Here is a 24,475-nt window from a genome sequence, read left to right as displayed (position 1 = left end):
AAGTTCGCTGTAGTCACCCCGACTAGAGATCAGATTGCTGAGTCGGCGGCACGGGCCATCTGCCAAGACTTCATCCGGGTGTATGGATGCCCGAAGCGGATCCACTCCGATCAAGGTTCATGTTTTCAAGGCAAGGTGATGGAGGAATTATGTCGTATGTATGACATCGAGCGATCTCGGACTACACCTTACCATCCCCAAGGCAATGGAGCATGTGAATGCTCCAACCGAACTCTACTTCAAATGCTGAGAACATTAGAGGAAGATAAGAAGGCATGTTGGCCGGATTACCTCGCAGAACTGGTCTGGGCCTACAATAACCGAGTTCACTCCACTACAGGTTACACCCCATATCTACTGCTGTTTGGAAGAGTTGGGCGAGAAATCATCGAGCTGAATTTGGAGCAGCCAGAGGATTTCATGGAACGAACTGTCACTTCATGGGTGAAAGAACATCGACAACGATTACAGACGATACGTCGGTTGGCTTGTCAACAGCTACAGAAGAAAGAACATATGAGCCCTAAACCGATTCAAGAGATACCGCTTCAACCTGGAGATCGAGTGTTAGTCAGAGAGAAACGCCCCAAGGGTAAACTGAGTGAAAGATGGGAAGTTCAACCCTACAGAGTAATCGAACGGGTGTATGCTGACGGCCCGGTCTACAAGGTGCAAATTGAGAATGGAGCGTCCGGCTCTAGAGTACTACACAGAAATATGTTGCGACCATGCCGGTCTGAAGCTCTTTCTACGCTAAGATCTCCTGCAGTCTCTGCCCCATTCCCTGAACATACGTCATCTGTGTGTGAAGTCGATGATGACTGGTGGACAGCCCCCGATGCAGGGGGGGATCCTCAGCCTTCCGGAAACGGAGATCCCATGGATGAGCCACTACCGCCATGGGAAGAAGAGACCAGCCAAGATTCCACTGCAGCTCCCACAGCAAGTGTTCCGCCGGAAGCTAGTCAAGCCGGGCCTGATAGTCAAGATCTTAGAAGATCTCAGAGGTCTACTGCAGGGGTTCCACCAATCCGATATGTTGAACAATGTACTAGGTCTGCTGTACTGCCATTGTTGTCTCCTCTACAGGTTTCAACCTTCCTTCAAAACACAGTGGGCTCGAAGCTGTGATGGCCGAGGACGACCATGATTAAGTGGGGAGGCATATTGGGGGGTGCTACTGCTATGGACAATAAGAAACACGCTGCCACTTTAAGAGACAGAAACCTCCCCGTGTTGAGGGGTAATGGAATGTTCTGCTCCCCCTGCAGAAAGTGTGCTAATGGACAGCTCGAGTGTAAGAAGAGAAGTGTGAGTTTCTGTTTTGCTTTTAGAAGCGTGTGAAGGAACACACAGCCGGTGTGTCTCGGAGGATTGGAGTTTTTCTTCTGAATCGAGAGAGAGACTTGCAGATAACAGGGAACAAGCGAGGAATCAGACGCAAGAAGAAGATTTTGATCTCCTTAACCCGGCCCAGGAGAAGTGCGCACCTTCAGATGAGACTGTTGTTGGGGGCCCCCGGGACTGGATCCACGTCCCCAGCATCACTGTGAGTTGAATATTGAGCACATACTAGGGGCTAAAGTAGGCTTCAGTAGGTAGAGCACGGCATCCTTGTGGCCCGTTTAGCAGAGGCCAGAGAGGTTACGTGTAGAGTAGCATTGTACCTGACTGTTTTTTGTGTTTCTTGAACCTGTAATAGTTGGAGCACCGTGCTATTGAGCGGACCAGCTAGAGAATACAAAAGTGTTGTTAAATCACGTTTTGCCACTGTATACCCCGTGCCTGAACCTGCCTTCTCCACATCTTTCCCCGCCTGTTAATAAATACACCCTTGTTGTTCGCACCTCGTCTTGTGTACTGTAACCTACTCTGCACTGCGGTGGTCCTCTCGGCCATCGCTTCAATACACCGGGGGCGAGGGCCGGTATATACCAGGGGAGAGGGGCCAGATGTTATACACCGGGGGCGAGGGACCGGGTGTTGTACACCGGGGGGCGAGGGACCGGATGTTATACATCGGTGGATGAGGGGCCCGATGTTATACATCTGGGAATAAGGGGCTGGATGTTATACACCGAAGGAGACGTGCCGGATATTATACACCGAAGGAGAGGATGGGCCGAAGGTTATATACTGGGGGCGAGAGGGTCTGATGTTATACCTCGGGACAAGGGGCTGAATGTTATACACTGGGTGCAATGGTTCTGAAAGAGAAACCCAATTTCAATGATTAACAATTCCATTGCAATACTTTTCTCCAAATTCTGTATATTATTCCCCCCAACATTACAAAAATTGCCATTAAGTATAAAACTATGAAGGAGTTGTCTTGTGATACACAGGTAATGTATGTCAGCACATGACTGTCTTACCCTCCGAGTCCTGATTGTGAGTCAGCTGGTCCAAAACTAGAGAGAGAATACGGATTAGTAATTGAATAAAGCTCTTCTATGGCATGTAGCAGTTTTTATCATAACAGTAGTAATCAAAATATGGATCTAAAGTGCCTTGAAAAGTATTCATGCCCCGTGAACTTTTTCACATTTGTACATATTACACCCACAAACTGAAATTTATTTTATTGGGAGTTTATGTGATATACCAAACACAAAGTAGCAAGTATTTGTGAAGTGTAAAGGAAATACATGATTTTCCAAATACTTTAAAAATATAAATCTGAAAATTGAGACATGCATTTGTTTTCAGCCACCCCAAGTGCATACTTTGTAAGATCACCTTTTGCTGCAATTACTGCTGCAAGTCTTTTTGGATATGTCTCTACCAGCTTTGCACATCCAGAGGCACATCTCTCCGGCCACATTTTCTCAATGGGATTTCGGTCTGGACTGTGACCGGACCATTTACACATGAATATGCTCTGATCTAAACCATCCATTGTAGCTCTAGAAGGATATTTAGGGTTTTTATCCTGCTGGAAGGTGAACCTATGCCCCAGTCTCTAGTCTTTTGCAGCCCCAAGATTTGCCCCCAGGATTGTACTGTATTTAGCTCCATCCATCTTCCTATCACCTCTGACCAGCTTTTCAGTCCCTGCTGAAGAAAAGCCTCCCCACAGCAGGATGCTGCCACCACCATGTGTGATGGTGGGGATGGTGTTTTCAGTGTGATGTGCAGTGCTAGTTTTCCACTCCACATAGCGCTTTGTATTTAGCCCAAAACGTTCTACTTTGGTCTCATCTGACTAGCGCACCTTCTTTCACATGTTCGCTGTGTCGCCTACTTGGCTTTTTGCAAATGGGACCTCTTATGGCTTCTTGCTTTTAAAAATGACTTTCCTATTGTCACTCTTCCATAAAGATAGATTTTTGGATTATACTAGTCATCCTGTAGACAGATTCTCCCACCTGAGCTGTGATCTCTGCAGCTCCTCCAGTTATCATGGGTCACTCAGCTTCTTCTCCCAGTGCTCTCCTTGTCAGTTTTGGTGGACGGACCTTTCTTGGTAGGTTTGCAGTTGTGCCATACTCTTTCCAATTTTAGATCATGGATTGAATAGAGCTCCGTTGGATGTTCGGAACTTGGACTATTTTTATAACCTAATCCTGGTTTACTCTTCTCGACAACTTTATCCCTGACCTGTCTGGTGTGTTCCTTGGTTTTCATGATTTATGTTTGATCCCTAATGTTAGGAAACAAACCTCTGAGGCCTTCACAGAACAGCTGTAGTTATACTGAGAATAAATTACACACAGGTGGACTCAATTTACTAATTATGTGACTTCAGGAGGCAATTGGTCACTCATGATTTTATTTGTGGGTATCGGACTACAGGGGGCTGAAAACAAATGCACGTCACAATTTTCAGATTTATATTTTTAAAATATCTAGCAAACCTTGTATCATTTACTTTAGACGTTACAAATACCTGCTACTTAGTATTGGAATATACTTAGGGTTAGTATATGACATAAAATACCAATAAAATAGATTTAAGTATGTGGGTGTAACATGAAAAAATTAGGAAAAGTTCTCAGGGTACTGTATATATATAACGGGAGTTTTAGTCTCACAGCAGCCCGATAGATATTGTAGAATAAGTATTTTTGGGACATTCGCAATGATATTTGGATGTGCAAACTCAATCCCATGACTTTGCACCACAGGAGCCTATTTTACAAGACAATTACCTTCTGCTGTTAAGTGGAATTCAGTGACCACTTTTCCATGGATGTTCTTCAGAGTGCAGTTATATAGCCCTTGGTCTTTCTTGCTGGTCTGCACTATAGCGAGAGATACCGGAGAGTCATCTTTAGAACTGAAATGAGAAAGAATAATCTATAATAGTTTCTAAAACGTCATCTATAGACCTCCAATACCTATATAAAATTCAGAGAGACAGAGACCATTGACTTAAAGTCATGAGAAAATCTAAGTGTACCCTCTTTGAACTCAAGATATAATAAAGAAAACAATCTGGTCCTCAAATTGTCTTAATATCATGTAAAAGCAACACAAGACAGGTGACCGTGTCATTATTTATTTAAGAAAAACTAGGCCAAAAAGCAGAAGGAATGTGAATAATTAAGTACACCTTTACTGCTTCTGTAGGAATTAGGAGGGTTAGTGTGATGGTGGAATATGGGGGTTTGTGTATAATTTTGTGTAGGTTCGTATTGTAGGTGTGGTGCTCTGTCCATTCTATGTACATTTTCCTGTTAAGTTAGGTTAATCACCCCCTGCTGGGCTTTTGTCCCTAAGTCTGGGGGAGGAGGGCTTGGGATCCACCAAACGCTCTGCTTACCTGGGAGATTATTCAGTCTGTCTGAGACAGAGAAGAGAGAAGGAGTAAGATTGATCCTCTGAGGGAGAAGCTGCAGCTACAGGCAGCACCCCTGAGAGTCGTTGAGAAACCCCAATTTCCCTGGAAAAGGACTGCTGGAGAATTAAGACTCAACCCCGGGACATTTATCCCATTACTGGACTATTTTACCCTCTGTGTGGTGGATTATTTGATGGACACTCTGAATTGCATGGAATAAATATTCTTTGAATTGTTCAATATTCTCTTGCTCTGTTGATTGTATGATATCGGAGAAGGACCCCGTAACAGTTAGGCTGGGGCCACATAAGCGTATGACATCCAATGCGAGATGCTAGTGACCCTCGGTTCCCGTAGTGCTGCCAGTGTGAGCCGAGTGTCATGCCATTGTGATCTGATCCTGTGATCAGATCACAACTGCAGATGAGAAGGCGGGTGCTGCGGAGAAGAGGAAGGGGTTAATCTCTCCCTCTCTTCTATCATCAGCTGATGCGATTATCGCACTGCACTCCGGTGTCATCTGAGTGCAGTCAATGTTTCACTCGAACCCATAGACTTGTATGGTTGCGAAAGAATACGGGTCAGATTCCACCCACAGCATGGTGTGACAGTTTTCCCATTCCGATTAGGGCTGAGAAAGTAATCACAGATGGGAGCGGCCCCATAGAATAAAGTGTCCGAGTGGAATACGATTTTCTTATCGCATTCCACTCGGGCCATTTTACTCGCCGTGTGTCCTACCCCTAACTAGCAGCGAGGTGCTGCTCATCAAATGCCCTTGATTAATTTCAAATAAGGAAGTATAACTACTCCTCTAAAAGCAGTTGTTTTTGCAATTTGCTGGTGTAGAGCATTAAGGCTTGTGCTAACATAATGCCAATGAGGAAAAAATTAGCAATGATTTTAGAGAAGAATTTGTTTCTACTCATTAATCTGGGAAGGACTAAAAGGCCATTTCCAAAATATTTGTAGTCCATCGATCTACAGAAAGACTATTATTCCCAAGTAGAAAACTGTCAAAAATTCCCGATCTTCCTGGGAATTGACATCCGAGTAAATCCACTCCTAAGCCAGACCAAGCAATATTCAGAGAAATTGCCAAAAAAGAAACAAAAACACAAGAGCTACAGCTCAGAGTCTAAAGGCCACAACTTATTACCGTACATATTCCAGTTCATGGCTTAACAATTAGAGAAAGACTCAAAAAGTGTTATTTGGAAGCGCTGCCAGAAGAAAGCCTCTTTCTGCAAAGAATATGGTAATTCAGTTTGCATCTGAACAAACCACAAGATTTCTGGAATAATGTCCTTTGCACGGACAAGACCGAGGAAGATATGTTTGGCCATAACTGCCCTGTGATGAATTTGGTGAAAAACAAGCACTTGATAGGAACTGTAAAGCACAATGTTGGAGGGGTGATGATTTTTGCTTATATTGCAGCTAAAGAACATTTACAACTTGTCACCTTGTGTCCTCCTTGTGTCTTCTTTAGTGTTTAGTGGGATTGATCAAGAGCTCATCCCACCTGTTCCTTAGGGTCAGGTATCCAGATCGGCTCATAGGTGCGGAACCTATCTAGGGTGGGGAGGGACCCCAGGGACCAGTGGTAGGTTTGGTGAGGGGTCACAGTCTTCCCCTTCCCTAGACGCGGGACTTCCCTTCCCTTCCTTTTCGCCGTTCGCTTGGTAATCCCCCATACCTAGCGTGACACTGTGTGCAAGCAGCAGTGTACATGTGTGCGTGCGTGGCAAGTGCATGTGCCAACAGCTTTAGAAACAGGGCCAGTGACCCATTAGGTACTTAATTACTGCAGCCCACTGGGAATTTGCCCGGTGGGAAACTTGGCCAATCCGGGTCTCTGCTGAGTTCCTTCCTAAAACTGTGTGGAAATTTACATATTATTGATTATTTGATCCGTTCCTAAATGTAAAGGGCGGTCACACCAAATCTTGATGTGATTTAGACCGTTTGCATTTTGTTAATTGTTCTTCATCCAGTTTTAAGCCCCCCACACAACTGTTTCTGTTTCAGTTAATAACTATATATCAATTTACATATGAAAATACTTATCATTATCACATGTTTGTTATATCTGGTTACTCATATACCAGACTATAATCCTATAAAATCCCTGACTGTGTGTGAATGTACCTAGAAGAATTGATGTTCTCCTGAAGGTAAAGATTAGGTGCACCAAATATTGATGTAGTTTAGATTTCTCTGTTGTTCCTTCATTTTGCCTTTTGTTAATTCATAAAAATAAACTATTAATAATTCAAATTTTGAAAACATTCTTAGCTTGCAGCATTATTTACACACCTGCCTAAAACTTTTGCACAGCGCTGTTATATGTAACTGTGGCGCCCCTGATGCTTTAGTCGCCACAGGGTACTGCACCTCACCTAAGGTGCAGTACTCATCCTGAATCCAGAGGAGGTCGGTACCGGTTTTACACACACAAACTCATACACACAGTCAGGTCTCCCTCCCCATTGGGAGCGGGCTGGGGTCGGGTCTCAAGGTAGTCTCAAAACATGGGGGGCTGCCACCCACTAGTGACAGTGAACCGGGGAAGAAGCGGACACCAGGGGGAGTTAGGAGCCAACACAACAGAAAGAGAGTTCTCCAACATGAGAGGAAAGGAGCAGACGGGTTTCTTGGTAGCTCCCGTGGGACAGAGGAGACAATTCGGTTGTCGAGGGGAGAGCTGCATTGCTCCCTCGGGTCCGGCGCAGAGCAGGGTGCAGAGCCCTAGGGTGGAATAGACTTCAAGTTGGATCACCAAAATCTGCAGGACAGGAGGATTGTACGTCCTTCTAATCCACCACTAGTTCCCGGAGCACAGTGGAACATAGGACTCGGGGTTGCGATTGAAAAGTCCGACCCCACTGTGGACCCGCGTCACCTGCACACAGGACGGAAGCTAAAAACGACAAGGACCGGGATCCCTAAGTAGCCACAGGGATTCATCTTTAAAAAAGCGCAAACAGCAAGGGCCCACGGACTACCGAACTGTTACTGACCTCCAACGGATCCGGGATCGGCTGGGGCCCATCAAGGCAGAGACCGGTACCTGTAGGCTGCATTGAAACTGTGAGTAAAATGACCTGGAACCGCAGCAGCCGACTCTGCCTCTTACTGCCATAGCCGTCGCCCCGGGCTTCGGCGCCAGCCATCACTACAACCCTCATCATCCTCCCCACGGCCCGCTTCACCTGTGGGGGGCAGAACTATCTTTGCTGCGACACCATCAGCCCCGGAGGACATCACCCGCAGCGGCGGCTAATCCCTGACCGCGTACCACAGGTGGCATCACGAGACAAACATCCTTCTTCATCACCCTCCCCCTTTTATTGTATGCTTCAGGGCCACGAAGCTGGGCTGAGCCACCCGTGACATCCCAGACCCTGACATCACCGGCCCGGTGACAAGTAATAGTTAACCTCTTGCCCCATGGGTGCTATATAATACTGGGGCATTGATAGACGTTTAATAATTTCCAGCAATTTCTCAATATTCGGTTTGAATGCTGGTGTCATAGGGGTGGATTTCTCTATGTGACTTCTTGCAGCATAACACATGGGATGATCTGAGGATTCTGAGTCCCTCGGGCGTTGGTTGTCCCTGAGAACCCTTCCAGCAGATGGGTAACCCATCTTCAGACTTGACTATTGGGTTTCATTAGCATCCTGCTTATTTGTCAATCACAAGTTGTTTAATAAGCCCCTCCCAGCCCAACCCCGCTGACAAATGGTGAAAAGTCAAGTGAGCGCTGTAATAGCGTGGGATGATGTAGTCACCGGCAGTCATTGCTGTCACTTACAGTCCCGGCTATTACTTTCTACTGCCTGGTATGTGAGTCCATCTGAGCATGCATGACTAGTAATCACAGCTAACCCTGCGGCATCTATAACATCCCATCAGTCACTGTCTATTTTTACTTCCAGAGGTCATTAACAAATAGAGGAAATACAACCTAAAATCATGAAATCCTCCATACATAATTCAACAAAGGAAGGAGAAGGATTTTAAGAATTTACAGGGTTTGTCCAAACCAGACAATCCCATCTAATGACCCTATAATAGAGGATTTTTCTGATATATGTCCCAAGGATGGCACATGGACAGCACACATGTACACACTAATGGCACATACATACACATAGATGGCATACGGACACCACACACAAACAGGGACGGCACACACAAACAGATAGTTCATGGCTTACACACACATACACGAACAGCACCCGTACACAAAGATGGCACAATGAAGACACACATATGTAGCGCCCCTGAACCCATCAGGGCACTACAAGGTACTGCATCCTGCCAAAGATGAAGGGCCTACCCCCAGGGAGCTCGAAGACCAGTGCCGGTAACAGCAAAACACATTATAATCCCAAATTTCCTCATCCACAGACTGGTGACAGACTAGAGTGGACCCAATGGATGGCCACCCAGGACCTCACTGACCTTAGAAGTCCGGGGGCACCAGCAGTAACAGGAGAGCCAGGGACCGGAACGTTACACCGACCCTACAGGGTTCACACTACCCGCCGTACGGACCAGAGACTGAGAGACAAACAGGAAGGGACCCCTAGACGTTCCAAGCCATGGGGACCCACCAACTTGAGAAGTACAGGGGAAAAAAGCCACCAGGTCATCAACCCGGCACTGGGACTAAGGGAATCAGAGGTGAACACCAGCCTTCCACTGGGTACCAATTACCATCCACTGTGAGTAAAGAGAACCAGTAATACAGCAACCCCTTGTGTGGCCTACCTTCTTTCTGTGCCTAACTCCATCACCTACCCCCTGGGGCCCCGACCCTATTTGTGAAGGGCCCAACATGAAGGCTGCCGTCAACATCAGCCCCAGCGGAGACTGCAGCGGCGGTTCTATCTCCATAACCGCAACCCGCAAGTGGCGTCACAACATAAACTTTATTGAACATCCACCTGTATATAACCCCCTTTAAAAGCAACCCCCAGGGTCACGGAACCGGGCAACGGCCACCCAGTGAACTGTCCCCGTAAATATACGGCCCGGGACGGAATACCCAATAGCCCTGGGGCGAGACACATACACATGAACATCACTCACATACAAACAGCACACGGATGGCACATGGACCGTACACACGAACGGCACACACAATTGTGATGCTCTGGCCTATCAGGTCGTCACAGGGTATTGTGCAATCTGCCCTTCTGCACAGTATCCACCTCCTCCTTGATTATGGGTCCCTGACCTTTGGTGTTGCCAAGAACAAGCTAATCAAAATCCTAGGAGCACCACACCCACCAGACGTACCAGTGGACAGTCTGAAGGGAATAGGGTCACCCACTGGGGGGTCGATTAAGGGGAGGTCAGGAGTGTTAGGAGACAGTCAGTTGAGCAGTGACTCTCGAGAGGAGAGGTCAGGAGCTGGGCTCCTTGAGACTACTAGGTGGCAGACGTTTGTCTGGGCCTGGCAGGAGCTGGACCCCAGCCACAGGGGATTGTGACAAGGGGCACGGAATGTCGAAGAGGACAGCCGGCGGTCTTGTGCCATCACCAGGCAGGGGCCAGGGCACAACGGGGTACGTGGACCCTAGGCCAGGAAGTAGCTTCAGGCGTCCTGGTAATTTACCTGACGAGGACGGAGCCTTCAAGATCCATTCTCCACCCACTCCAAAAATCGGGGTACTAGCGCAACTAGGGGGATAGGACTTTCCCACTACATAGTCCAGAAAATCCCATGAGTGAACCCTGAGAGCAAGCTCATCCAGTTAGCCACACTGGTGAGCGGGACCCGAATAGTTTTATGCTAAAGGGACCAGTTAGGAAGAAAAGGTGCCAAGGAAAAGGTCACAGACTTACAGGCAACACCAACGGGCAAGGGTCCAGGCGCGCTCCCTCCAAGCGGCAGCGGTGTCAAGAACTTTGGCTTACCACAGTTGTTGGTTTTAGCGTTATTGGACTGAGTGAGTACATAAGTGACCCTTACCATCCCAACGGCACCTCCCCGCAGCCCTCATCGAGTCCCGGGGCATTCCCCCTACCCGTGGAGGGGTTAAAACACCAGGCTGCCCCCACCATCGCCACGGGTACTCCAAACAGCAGTGGTGGTACTCCACCTTACCACACACCACGGGTGGCATCACGAACTTTCCACATCCTCTCTTGTAAATATTCCCCCCCCCTTTATTCTCAGTGGCCGCGCGACCCCAACCCCCGGGTCCGGAGATCCCTCGAGCCACCGCGGATCTGGATCCGAGCAGCCCCGGCTGCTGACACGGGGGCGGCACACACACACATGGTGAATATACACAAAATTGTATATGGATAGTACACAGATGATACACACAGATACACAGATAGCACATGGAAAGCACACTGATGGCACACACACATGTACACACGGACGGCACAAACATACACACAGGACATAGCACACGAATGGTACATGGATACAAACGGCACACACAGATGGCACACACGAACATTAACGACACACACACCACATGGATAGCACACGGATGGTATACACGAATGGCACACACATATGTGGCGCCCTGGACAAGCCAGGACGTCACAGGTACTACAACAACACACCCCACACCCCGGCTAGGCACACCGAAGTTAAACAAAAATCCTTGTTGCCTCCCTCCAGGGGCTGATGTCCACACCAGGGGGTGGGCCAGGCGGTTGGCCCCACCCACTGAGGAGTACACAGTCCTGGAGGCGGGAAAAGGAAGGAGAAGCAGATCAGATCAGTTTGAGTCGTTTTGGAGAGTGAAGTGGTAGTAGAGGAGACTGACTGTGTCCGGGTGCGTGGCCCGGGCACATACAGCAAGGTTGGCAGACGGTGGTGACCGTCTGCAGGAGAGGCTGATCGACGTAAACCGTAAGGACCGGGGACGGGCGGTGGCCCGCCGGTACCGGATCGGGGAGCGAAGAGAAGCCAGCACCATTCGGCAGGGCTTACGGACCCCGACCAGGCTAGGAGTCGCGTAAAACCGGTCAAATCCGTTAGCGAAGGGAACCTCCGGGGTTTCCCAGCAGTCAAGACCCGATTGAAGGCAACAGCTCAAACCGTGAAGGGAAACACAGTCACCGCCAAGGCTACAGTTCCCAGGGCCAGAGCCTGTGGGCAAAAGGGGCTCCCTCAGCATCCATCCAAGCTGGGGAGCGGGTTACCGGTGGGAAGCCATTGGAACCGTGAACACAACACAGGTGCAGGGAAAGGCAGTCACCGCCAACCTACCGGGAGAACTACCGCAGCCGTCTGTGGGACCCGTCCATCCAGCCGTTTGTTTTACCGGAGACTTTGCATTCATCATTGGCTGAGTGAGTACCACCGTGCCGTGCGGCACCGCGCTGCCCCCGCGACCCTGCACCTCACCAGGCCCCGTAACCCGCCTGCCATCCCTAACCCTCACCGGGCCCCGGGAAGACCAACCCCCCTACCCACGGAGGGGAGAAACAACATCCAAGCTGCTCCCTGTCATCGCTCCCGGGATCCCCGTCCAGAGCAGCGGTGGTGTCACAACCTCACCACAACCGTGGGTGGCGTCACGGACAATATCCCTAAACCAAACCACCCCCCTTTCACTCACGGGCGAGGAGCGCCGCTCGAGTCCCCGGGATCCGGCCCACCGTTCGAGCCACCGACCGAGCGAGCAGCAGCAGCAGCCGGACCCTCGCAGTGGGTGAGCGCAGCGTCCCCTCCTCCGCCCGCGACACATACACACAGATAGCACATGTATAACACATACATGGTACACTGACGACATACAGGTACACAAGGAAACAAACGGCACACACAGACAGCTCTCACGTACACACGAATATTAACAGCATAGACACAGCACATGGATCGCACACATATGAAGCCCCGCTGGGGTCGCCCAGGGAAGTTGCTGATGCCTCTCTCCCCTTCTTTTGGCCCGTTTGCTTGTAGCCTGGACCTGGTCACTCCAGCTGCTTGCCTCCTGTGAGCTATGGGCCCTCTCTTCGCTACGTGGCTCCGGACTCTGTGTATGGTGGTGAGGGTGTGAGGTACCCCCACCTGCAGGTTGAGCAGGACAACTGAATGGTCCCCTACTCTGAGAACCTGCACTCGTACGGGCCTGGTACCTCCCTGGCAGTCCCCTTACTCAGCCTCCCCTTTGCTCTCACTAGCCTTGGGTGGTTTTCGGGTAGCACTACCAGGTGACCGGTCTCCCCCGTTGGTAGTCACTGCGCGGACGCTGTCAGTGTTGTCTCAGCTTCCAGGGTCTGCTTCACACGTCTCCTCTCCCTGAGCTGCACTCCAGACTGGCTCACTACTCCCTCCCCACTGTGCCTGCCTACGCCACCAGGCTCTCTACCACACCCCTTGAGTGGACATGGAGGCTACGCCCCCTCCTCGATTCCCCAGGGGTCCCTATCAAAGGTTGATGTGTGAGACCTGATTACTATGCATCTGTGTAGTCACACCTCGGTCAGGCTTCTGGTTTACCTGTGTTGCACTGCCCCCAGCATGGGTGCAGTACTCAGTGGTGCCTGACCAGGTCAGGGGCGCCACACACACATACACAAAGATAGCACAAGGATGACACACAGGTACACATGGATGACCACATGGATGGTCAAAATGGAACGTGCACACATGCGATTATTATACACACGTGTGAACTGGTCCTGACAGTGTGATGCCCCCAGTTTACACCCTACACAAAATCCTACTCGCTTGTGTGTCCAGCTTTTCTGCAAAGTTGGTCTCAGCTGCCAGTTGTATAACATGAGATTTAATGGTCTTTGCAGCTCTTTCAGTCTCTACCTAGACTAAACAATGGAGTAGGGATCTATTGGCTCCCTGCTCCTTCATTATAGTCCAACATACAAACGCCCAAACTCCTGGGACCGCAGGACAGCTCTCCAAATTCAGAACTGTTCCACTGGATGTGGGACAGTTGTGAGGTAGGTAAGCAGAAGGACCATATAGCAAGGCAAATACTAATAAAGTCCCATGATAGTTGTGGTCTAGGAGATTTTCCATTGTAGTCCATGACCTTCAAGTTACGCTAGTGTCTTCTGATACAGTTTCACTCATTGTGGACCCGACCTCTTGAAGTCACAACTGATTTTCACAGCCATTACGGTATGATACGGTACGGTATGAATCTCTGGAGGTAAATTATTGCTGGACTACAAGGATCAAGATACTCCTATTGAGGCCTGGTTCACACGTCAGTGTCTGACTATGGACTGTGATTTCCAGACCCGCTGTGCGTCTAATGACCCAAACTCAACAGCCTCATGACTATTGAGACCCACGGTCATTCCACACATCATTGATCCAAAATTATACATGAGGGTCAGTATTCTGCATTTGCCACAGATATAAGTAACCTAGCACTGCAATTAACCATATGGCCAGTAGGGGGTGCTGCAAAGTCTTCCTGTTTACTGGCTTTATAACATTACCCAATGCAGAATATAAACCATTCTAGGGCAGGATTCATATGAGCCATGCATAAGAAGCAGAATACTAAGGATAAATCTATTAGGGACTTTTCTGCTTAGGAAAATCTTTAGGTTGTCCCCACAATCCTTGCTCTAATTCAGTGTCTTGCAAAGGTTTGGGCGCCCCTGGTCAAAATTTCGGTCAGGGGGAATGACGACCGCAGGGGGTGTTGGTGTACTCCCTTTCAGTAAAACACACAAGTCTCTGGTAAATCAAGGTGGAAGTGGCCGGCGCCGCGGCTGGCTGCGTTCGGGTTCCCCCACATGGCTGGTGGTCTCTATCCTTTTCCTGCACTGTTTAAGTAGAAAAGACTTCCTAGTATGAAACGTAGGAGTCCGCTCCCGGCTGGATGTGGCCTAAGGAGCCGTGCCCGCAGACGCTGGCCCGTGTGATCTATGGGCCCTGGCGGTGACCTCTTATCCCAAATCGGTGGGCTGTTGTCTTCTATGAGGGACTTTGGCTGGGACTGAACCTCTAGTCCGGGCCTCAATCGGTTAATTAACCAGTTCCACTTGTTTCTGGCTCCTGGCTTCAGGGTCCGAGTACCCCCCTTTTTGCTACAGTTTCCGGGTTGGTTCCCCATGTCGGTACCGGCGGGCTACAACCCTGTCCCGGTCCACCTCGGTTCCACCGAGCTGTCTTCCCGTCTCCTGCTGACGGAGACCACCGTCTGAATCCCAGCCAAGGCACCAGGGCTACCCTGGCACCTGTCAGTTTGCTTCAGGCCTGACACACAGGCCTGACCTCCACTCACACTCCTCTCCAAAGCTAATCTGCTCTTTTTCCCACCCCGGGCTGTCTAAACCTCTAGGTGGGCGTGCACCAACAGCCTGGCCACGCCCACTGGTGTGTCTATCTGTCCCTAAGGAGGGTGACTAGGGTTTAATGGTTGGCTGTGTGTTTCCTAGTGAGGGAAGGTGTTATGCAGGGGCCTATTGGTGACTACCTGGTTTTGCCAGGGCGTCACATAAGATTCCTGGCTCGTCTTGTATGCACTGCTCTATTGAGGTCTAGCTACAGATGTTCAATGATGTTCAGATCAGGGGACCGTGAGGCCATTATAAAACCGTCTTCTTGCAGCTTTTGAGGTTGTCTATTTTGATGTGTGTTTAGGATCATTATCCATTTGTAGAAGCCATCCTATTTTCAACTTCAGCTTTTTTACGATAAAATTTCTGTGAGAGCTGCTCGTAGGATTACTAGAGAGGCAAATCAGAACCCCTGTAAGACTGCAAAAGACCTTCAGGAAGATTTAGCAGACTCTGGAGTTGTGGTACATTGTTCTACTGTACAGAGACACCTGCACAAATATGGCCTTTATGGAACAGTCATCAGAAGAAAACCTCTCCTGCGTCCTCTCTATAAAATTTAGATTCAAAAGTCTGCAAAAGAACATCTAAACAAGTCAGATGCATTTTGGAAACAAGTCCCATGGACCTATGACTTTAATATAGAACTCTTTAGCCACAATGATCAAAGATATGTGTAGAAAACAGGTCACAGAATTTCAGGAAAAGAATATCTCACCAACCATTAAGCATGGGGTGGATTAATCATGCTTTGGGATTGTGCTGCAGCCAGTGGCACAGGAAACATTTCATAGGTAGAGGGAAAAATGGATTTAATCAAATTTCAACAAATTTTTCATGCAATCAGAACGCCATCTGTAAAAAAGCTGAAGTTGAAAAGAGGATGGCATCTACGAATGGATAATGATCCTAAATACAGGTCAAAATCCACAATAGACAACTTCAAAAGGCGCAAGCTGAAGGCTTCACAATGGCCTCACAGTCCCCTGATCTGAACATCATTGAAAATCTATGGCTAGACCTCAAAAGAGCAGTGCATGCAAGATGAGCCAGGAATCTCACAGAACTGGAAGACGAGCCATGAAACTCACAGAACTGGAAGACTTCTCCAAGGAAGAGCAGTGCATGCAAGACGAGCCAGGAATCTCACAGAACTGGAAAATGACCTAAGAATCTCACGGAACTGGAAGACGTCTCCAAGGAAGAATGGATGAAAATCCCTCAAAAAAGAATTGAAAGACTCTTGGCTGCTGCAAAAAGCATTTTCAAGCTGTAATACTTCCCAAAGGGCGTGCTACTTGATACTAACCATGCAGAGTTCAAAAACTTTTGCATCCCTCATTTTTTATTTGTTAATTTAAAAATGTAAAACTTTTTTTTTTGCCTAAAATAAAAATGTAAAATAAAATGTGTCATCTTTAACTTTATACCCTTTAGAGATCATTTCATCTTAAAGTTGCTTAACAATAATTTTGACCAGGGGTGCCCAAACTTTTGCATGCCACTGTATATGTTAAGGCAATAGGTAAGTCACAATACAAAAATATAATATTATATAATACATTTAGAAATCAGATCTCATGAAGGTTTTTATCATTTGGATTTTATCTTTTGGAACAAAATATATTGATATCAGTCGTTTTTCCAGGTAAAATCTTAGTAGCACAAAAAGCTCTGCTTCATGTACAGACAGACTGTGAATGAGGCCTATAATAAACACACAGGTTAATCTATGTATAGCTTATGACAGGGTGGTCTCAAAAATGCTACCCCCACCCTGAAGATGAGGCTCATGTTCATATGCAGCTGTCAGTCCTCATACATTGTCCATATCCAGGTCTACATTGGTGGTCATAGGAGATAGTATATGGGTCTTGTAAAATTCCACATTAGATCACTTGTCCAGATTATCACACTTTTTGCATTATCAAATGCCAGAATAAAAGAATTTTACTATTTCTAGGTGTCACCCAACTTTGTGGGATTACTGAGAGGGAATGTAGTGTGGGAGGCATAATACTGTGTGGGGGTTATGGAGGCATCGTACTTCATGTGGGGGACGCTGAGGAAATCATACTGTGTGTGGGCATCATAGTTCATGTGGGAATCACTGGGGGCATCATACTGTGTGTGGGGGCTATGAAGGCATCATTCTTTGTGTGGGGGACACTGAGGGTATCATACTGTGTGGGGGCTATGGAGGCATCATAATTTGTGTGAGGGATACTGGGGGAATCATACTGTGTGTGGGTGCTGTGTAGGCATCATACTTCGCGTGGGGATACTAGAGGAATCATATTCTGTGTGGGTACTGTGTTGTCATCATACTTCATGTGGGGGATACTGGGGGAATTAAAGTGTGTGTGGGCGTTGTGTAGGCATCATACTTTGTGGGGAGAACATTGGGGGCATCATACTGTGTGTGGGGGCTATGGAGACATCATACTTTGTGTGGGGTACACTGGGGGCATCATACTGTGTGTAGGCTGTGTAGACATTATAGGTGGCTATGGGAGAATTATACTGTATGTGAAGGGCTGTGAGGACATCATTCTGACTGCGGGAGAAACTACTATGGGGGTATAATACTATGTGTGAGCTAAACTAATATGGGGCCATAATACTCTATGTGTGGGGAGTTGTGGGGGCATCATACTTGTAGGGAGTGCTGTGGGGGGATAACTATGTGTGTTATGGAAACAATTGTTGAGGAATCATACTGTGTTCCGGGCATTGGGGTCATCATATTGTGTATGGAGGAATGTACTGTTGGAGCATCATACTATGGAGGCCATGGAAAGGGTACCATACTGTATGGAAAAATTAACAGGTCTCTTTCTTATGTACTCTGGGGTTTCATAATGTGTATGTCACTATTGGCATAATACCATGGGGGTGACTGTGGGGGTGACTGTGGGGGCCATTAAAAGAGTACCAGTCTGTATGGGAAAACTAACGAGCCTCTTTCTTATGTACTCTGGTTCATCATTCTGTGTGGGTCAATGATGGGGCACAATATTGTGTGGGGGACTGTGGGGGCCATGCCAAGGGTACCATACTCTATGGCAAAATTAATGGGCCTTTTTCTTATGTAATCTGGGTGCATCAATATACGTGGGTCAGTGAGAGGGCATAATACTGTGTGGGGGATTGTGCGGGCCATGCCAAGGGTACCATACTGTATGGCAAAACTAATGGACCTCTTTCTTATGTAAATTGTGTACATCATTCTACGTGGGCCAGTGAGGGGGCATAATACTGTGTGGGGGACTGTGGGGGCCATGACAAAGGTACCATATTGTATGTAACAACTAATAGGTCTCTTTCTTTAATTTCAAAGTTGGGAGGTATGGATTAGTTATGTGGAAATATGGATGACCAGAAACTATCACTGTGTCACTCGGAAGACTTACCTAAGGATTCAATGAATAGAGTTTTTGGTAATATAAAGCTAAGGGTCATGTCATAAATTCTGTCACCCTCTAACGTTTGAGAATACCTCTTACCTTCTGTGCAGTCTGGCCAGTAACTTGGAATCCTTAGTCCATGTAATTGTGGAATCAGCGTGAATATCCCCAAAATGACAAAATAATTTCAAGTTTCCCGAGCAATCAGGAAACAGCTCAGCCTGGATGCCATTCACCAACTGGGGGGCTGTAGACAGAAAGAATAAGTGATCAAAGTCAGCTGCTGCATTATTTATTATATATCTACACATCTCAACATAGTATTATACTCTTGTACATAGGGGGCAGTATTATAGTAGTTATATTCTTGTACATAGGAGCAGTATTATAGTAGTTATATTCTTGTACATAGGGGGCAGTATTATAGTAGTTATATTCTTGTACATAGGGGCAGTATTATAGTAGTTATATTCTTGTACATAGGGGCAGTATTATAGTAGTTATACTCTTGTACATAGGGGGCAGTATTATAGTAGTTATATTCTTGTACATAGGGGGCAGTATTATAGTAGTTATATTCTTGTACATAGGGGCAGTATTATAGTAGTTATATTCTTGTACATAGGGGGCAGTATTATAGTAGTTATATTCTTGTACATAGGAGCAGTATTATAGTAGTTATATTCTTGTACATAGGAGCAGTATTATAGTAGTTATATTCTTGTACATAGGGGCAGTATTATAGTAGTTATATTCTTGTACATAGGGGCAGTATTATAGTAGTTATATTCTTGTACATAGGGGCAGTATTATAGTAGTTATATTCTTGTACATAGGGGGCAGTATTATAGTAGTTATATTCTTGTACATAGGGGCAGTATTATAGTAGTTATATTCTTGTACATAGGGGGCAGTATTATAGTAGTTATATTCTTGTACATAGGAGCAGTATTATAGTAGTTATATTCTTGTACATAGGGGGCAGTATTATAGTAGTTATATTCTTGTACATAGGGGCAGTATTATAGTAGTTATATTCTTGTACATAGGGGCAGTATTATAGTAGTTATACTCTTGTACATAGGGGGCAGTATTATAGTAGTTATATTCTTGTACATAGGGGGCAGTATTATAGTAGTTATATTCTTGTACATAGGGGCAGTATTATAGTAGTTATATTCTTGTACATAGGGGGCAGTATTATAGTAGTTATATTCTTGTACATAGGAGCAGTATTATAGTAGTTATATTCTTGTACATAGGAGCAGTATTATAGTAGTTATATTCTTGTACATAGGGGCAGTATTATAGTAGTTATATTCTTGTACATAGGGGCAGTATTATAGTAGTTATATTCTTGTACATAGGGGCAGTATTATAGTAGTTATATTCTTGTACATAGGGGGCAGTATTATAGTAGTTATATTCTTGTACATAGGGGGCAGTATTATAGTAGTTATATTCTTGTACATAGGGGCAGTATTATAGTAGTTATATTCTTGTACATAGGGGCAGTATTATAGTAGTTATATTCTTGTACATAGGGGCAGTATTATAGTAGTAACATTCCTGTACATAGGAGCAGTATTATAGTAGTTATATTCTTGTACATAGGGGGCAGTATTATAGTAGTTATATTCTTGTACATAGGAGCAGTATTATAGTAATTATATTCTTGTACATAGAGTCAGTATTATAGTAGTTATATTCCTGTACATAGGAGCAGTATTATAGTAGTTATATTCTTGTACATAGGGGCAGTATTATAGTAGTTATATTCTTGTACATAGGGGGCAGTATTATAGTAGTTATATTCTTGTACATAGGGGGCAGTATTATAGTAGTTATATTCTTGTACATAGGGGGCAGTATTATAGTAGTTATATTATTGTACATAGCTGCAGTATTATAGTAGTTATATTCTTGTACATAGGGGGCAGTATTATAGTAGTTATATTCTTGTACATAGGGGGCAGTATTATAGTAGTTATATTCTTGTACATAGGAGCAGTATTATAGTAGTTATATTCTTGTACATAGGGGCAGTATTATAGTAGTTATATTCTTGTACATAGGGGCAGTATTATAGTAGTTATATTCTTGTACATAGGGGCAGTATTATAGTAGTTATATTCTTGTACATAGGGGCAGTATTATAGTAGTTATATTCTTGTACATAGGGGCAGTATTATAGTAGTTATATTCTTGTACATAGGGGCAGTATTATAGTAGTTATATTCTTGTACATAGGGGCAGTATTATAGTAGTTATATTCTTGTACATAGGGGCAGTATTATAGTAGTTATATTCTTGTACATAGGGGCAGTATTATAGTAGTTATATTCTTGTACATAGGGGCAGTATTATAGTAGTTATATTCTTGTACATAGGGGCAGTATTATAGTAGTTATATTCTTGTACATAGGAGCAGTATTATAGTAGTTATATTCTTGTACATAGGGGCAGTATTATAGTAGTAACATTCCTGTACATAGGAGCAGTATTATAGTAGTTATATTCTTGTACATAGGGGGCAGTATTATAGTAGTTATATTCTTGTACATAGGGGGCAGTATTATAGTAGTTATATTCTTGTACATAAGGGGCAGTATTATAGTAGTTATATTCTTGTACATAGGGGGCAGTATTATAGTAGTTATATTCTTGTACATAGGGGCAGTATTATAGTAGTTATATTCTTGTACATAGGGGGCAGTATTATAGTAGTTATATTCTTGTACATAGGGGGCAGTATTATAGTAGTTATATTCTTGTACATAGGAGCAGTATTATAGTAGTTATATTCTTGTACATAGGGGCAGTATTATAGTAGTTATATTCTTGTACATAGGAGCAGTATTATAGTAGTTATATTCTTGTACATAGGGGCAGTATTATAGTAGTTATATTCTTGTACATAGGGGCAGTATTATAGTAGTTATATTCTTGTACATAGGGGCAGTATTATAGTAGTAACATTCCTGTACATAGGAGCAGTATTATAGTAGTTATATTCTTGTACATAGGAGCAGTATTATAGCAGTTATATTCTTGTACATAGGTGCCGTATTATAGTAGTTATATTCTTGTACATAGGAGCAGTATTATAGTAGTTATATTCTTGTACATTGGGGGCAGTATTATAGTAGTTATATTCTTGTACATAGGAGCAGTATTATAGTAGTTATATTCTTGTACATAGGTGCCGTATTATAGTAGTTATATTCTTGTACATAGGAGCAGTATTATAGTAGTTATATTCTTGTACATAGGGGGCAGTATTATAGTAGTTATATTCTTGTACATAGGAGCAGTATTATAGTAGTTATATTCTTGTACATAGGGGCAGTATTATAGTAGTTATATTCTTGTACATAGGGGCAGTATTATAGTAGTTATATTCTTGTACATAGGGGCAGTATTATAGTAGTTATATTCTTGTACATAGGGACAGTATTATAGTAGTTATATTCTTGTACATAGGGACAGTATTATAGTAGTTATATTCTTGTACATAGGGGCAGTATTATAGTAGTTATATTCTTGTACATAGGGGCAGTATTATAGTAGTTATATTCTTGTACATAGGGGCAGTATTATAGTAGTTATATTCTTGTACATAGGGGCAGTATTATAGTAGTTATATTCTTGTACATAGGGGCAGTATTATAGTAGTTATATTCTTGTACATAGGGGCAGTATTATAGTAGTTATATTCTTGTACATAGGGGCAGTATTATAGTAGTTATATTCTTGTACATAGGAGCAGTATTATAGTAGTTATATTCTTGTACATAGGGGCAGTATTATAGTAGTAACATTCCTGTACATAGGAGCAGTATTATAGTAGTTATATTCTTGTACATAGGGGGCAGTATTATAGTAGTTATATTCTTGTACATAGGGGGCAGTATTATAGTAGTTATATTCTTGTACATAGGGGGCAGTATTATAGTAGTTATATTCTTGTACATAGGGGGCAGTATTATAGTAGTTATATTCTTGTACATAGGGGCAGTATTATAGTAGTTATATTCTTGTACATAGGGGGCAGTATTATAGTAGTTATATTCTTGTACATAGGGGGCAGTATTATAGTAGTTATATTCTTGTACATAGGAGCAGTATTATAGTAGTTATATTCTTGTACATAGGGGCAGTATTATAGTAGTTATATTCTTGTACATAGGAGCAGTATTATAGTAGTTATATTCTTGTACATAGGGGCAGTATTATAGTAGTTATATTCTTGTACATAGGGGCAGTATTATAGTAGTTATATCCTTGTACATAGGGACAGTATTATAGTAGTTATATTCTTGTACACAGGAGCAGTATTATAGTAGTTATATTCTTGTACATAGGGGCAGTATTATAGTAGTTATATTCTTGTACATACGAGCAGTATTATAGTAATTATATTCTTGTACATAGGAGCAGTATTATAGTAGTTATATTCTTGTACATAGGAGCAGTATTATAGTAGTTATATTCTTGTACATAGGTGCCGTATTATAGTAGTTATATTCTTGTACATAGGGGCCGTATTATAGTAGTTATGTTCTTGTACATAGGAGCAGTATTATAGTAGTTATATTCTTGTACATAGGGGGCAGTATTATAGTAGTTATATTCTTGTACATAGGAGCAGTATTATAGTAGTTATATTCTTGTACATAGGGGACAGTATTGTAATAGTTACATTCTTGTACATAGGAGCAGTATTATAGTAATTATATTCTTGTACATAGGAGCAGTATTATAGTAGTTATATTCTTGTACATAGGAGCAGTATTATAGTAGTTATATTCTTGTACATAGGTGCCGTATTATAGTAGTTATATTCTTGTACATAGGGGCCGTATTATAGTAGTTATGTTCTTGTACATAGGAGCAGTATTATAGTAGTTATATTCTTGTACATAGGGGGCAGTATTATAGTAGTTATATTCTTGTACATAGGAGCAGTATTATAGTAGTTATATTCTTGTACATAGGGGACAGTATTGTAATAGTTACATTCTTGTACATGGGGATCTGTTAAAGTATAGCAAATATTTTTAACACCGTCCAAAATTAACCATGTGCTAGAACAATGCAACTTACACTGAATATTCACTATTTTAGCAGCGATAAATACATTTTCGTTGATTACTTTGTATACTGTCAATGAGACTGGCTCTAATCTGTCCACTGTTGTAGTAATGGCTGTGCTTATGGGATGTATAATATTTTCTCTTGCAGAATTTCTCATCTGAGTCAACCTTTACCCAACAACAGACATATATTTGGCTGCTGCATTTTAAGGTCAGATGTACGGTATATATCTCCATTTCTTTTTCTCCCTCCTGCTAGTGACAGATGGGACCATGAAGTCAGGCCTGGAAACAACTGAAGAACATTATATTTTTACATTATATAGTTAGTTTTTAGTCCAAATTCTGTTGCATCTTCTACTGTCTACATTGGTCCCTATAAGATACAGCTGGCTCATGGCTGTAGCGGTAAAGGGTGTAGAGATTGTCCTGGTACCTATCACCAGATCCAAAGTGTCCAAGTTTTTTCTTTCATAGTATTCTGGCAGTTTCCCTTAATATTCAGTTTTTTGCTCGTTTAGAATCCACCAAATGATTCCAAAGATATGGCATTTTTTTTCTTATTGCTAACTGTCATGGTCGTTACTCAGAGGGTGTGGCTTACAGGATCCTCGGGGGCGTGTCTTTAGGCTGCTTTATAATATTACCCTGTGAGCAACAACCCTTTGGTAAGAATAAAAAGAAAAACACAAAATATTAAGTCCCATATCTGTAAAGCCATATGGCAGATTTTAAAATAAATAAATAAATAATAAATGTAATAATCAGGGGAGCTGTGGTACGCTGAGGTTCAAAAGAGATCGCACTTTTCACTATATGAAGAAAAGCTGTTGTATTGCAGTATATTTTCTTAGGATGATTGCAAAAGTTTCTAAAAAATAAAA

At 44.1% G+C, this 24,475-nt stretch overlaps 1 protein-coding gene across 1 annotated transcript in view; it reads right to left on the bottom strand.

Moving 5' to 3' along the window:
• Positions 1-24,475, bottom strand: part of ALPK2 (alpha kinase 2) — a 224,640-nt gene that overhangs the window by 105,751 nt on the left and 94,414 nt on the right. Inside the window, exons 5-7 of the mRNA XM_075327957.1 lie at positions 18,595-18,742; positions 4,152-4,279; positions 2,376-2,411 (exon numbers count right to left, since the gene is read on the bottom strand). Coding sequence (XP_075184072.1) covers positions 2,376-2,411; positions 4,152-4,279; positions 18,595-18,742 — 312 coding nt within the window. The remainder of the gene's footprint in view (positions 1-2,375; positions 2,412-4,151; positions 4,280-18,594; positions 18,743-24,475) is intronic.

Source organism: Anomaloglossus baeobatrachus, chromosome 1 (assembly GCF_048569485.1).
Source record: "Anomaloglossus baeobatrachus isolate aAnoBae1 chromosome 1, aAnoBae1.hap1, whole genome shotgun sequence".
Lineage (NCBI taxonomy): Eukaryota > Metazoa > Chordata > Amphibia > Anura > Aromobatidae > Anomaloglossus > Anomaloglossus baeobatrachus.
The sequence above is the reverse complement of the archived record's forward strand: the minus strand, read 5'-3'. Positions and strand labels throughout refer to the sequence as shown.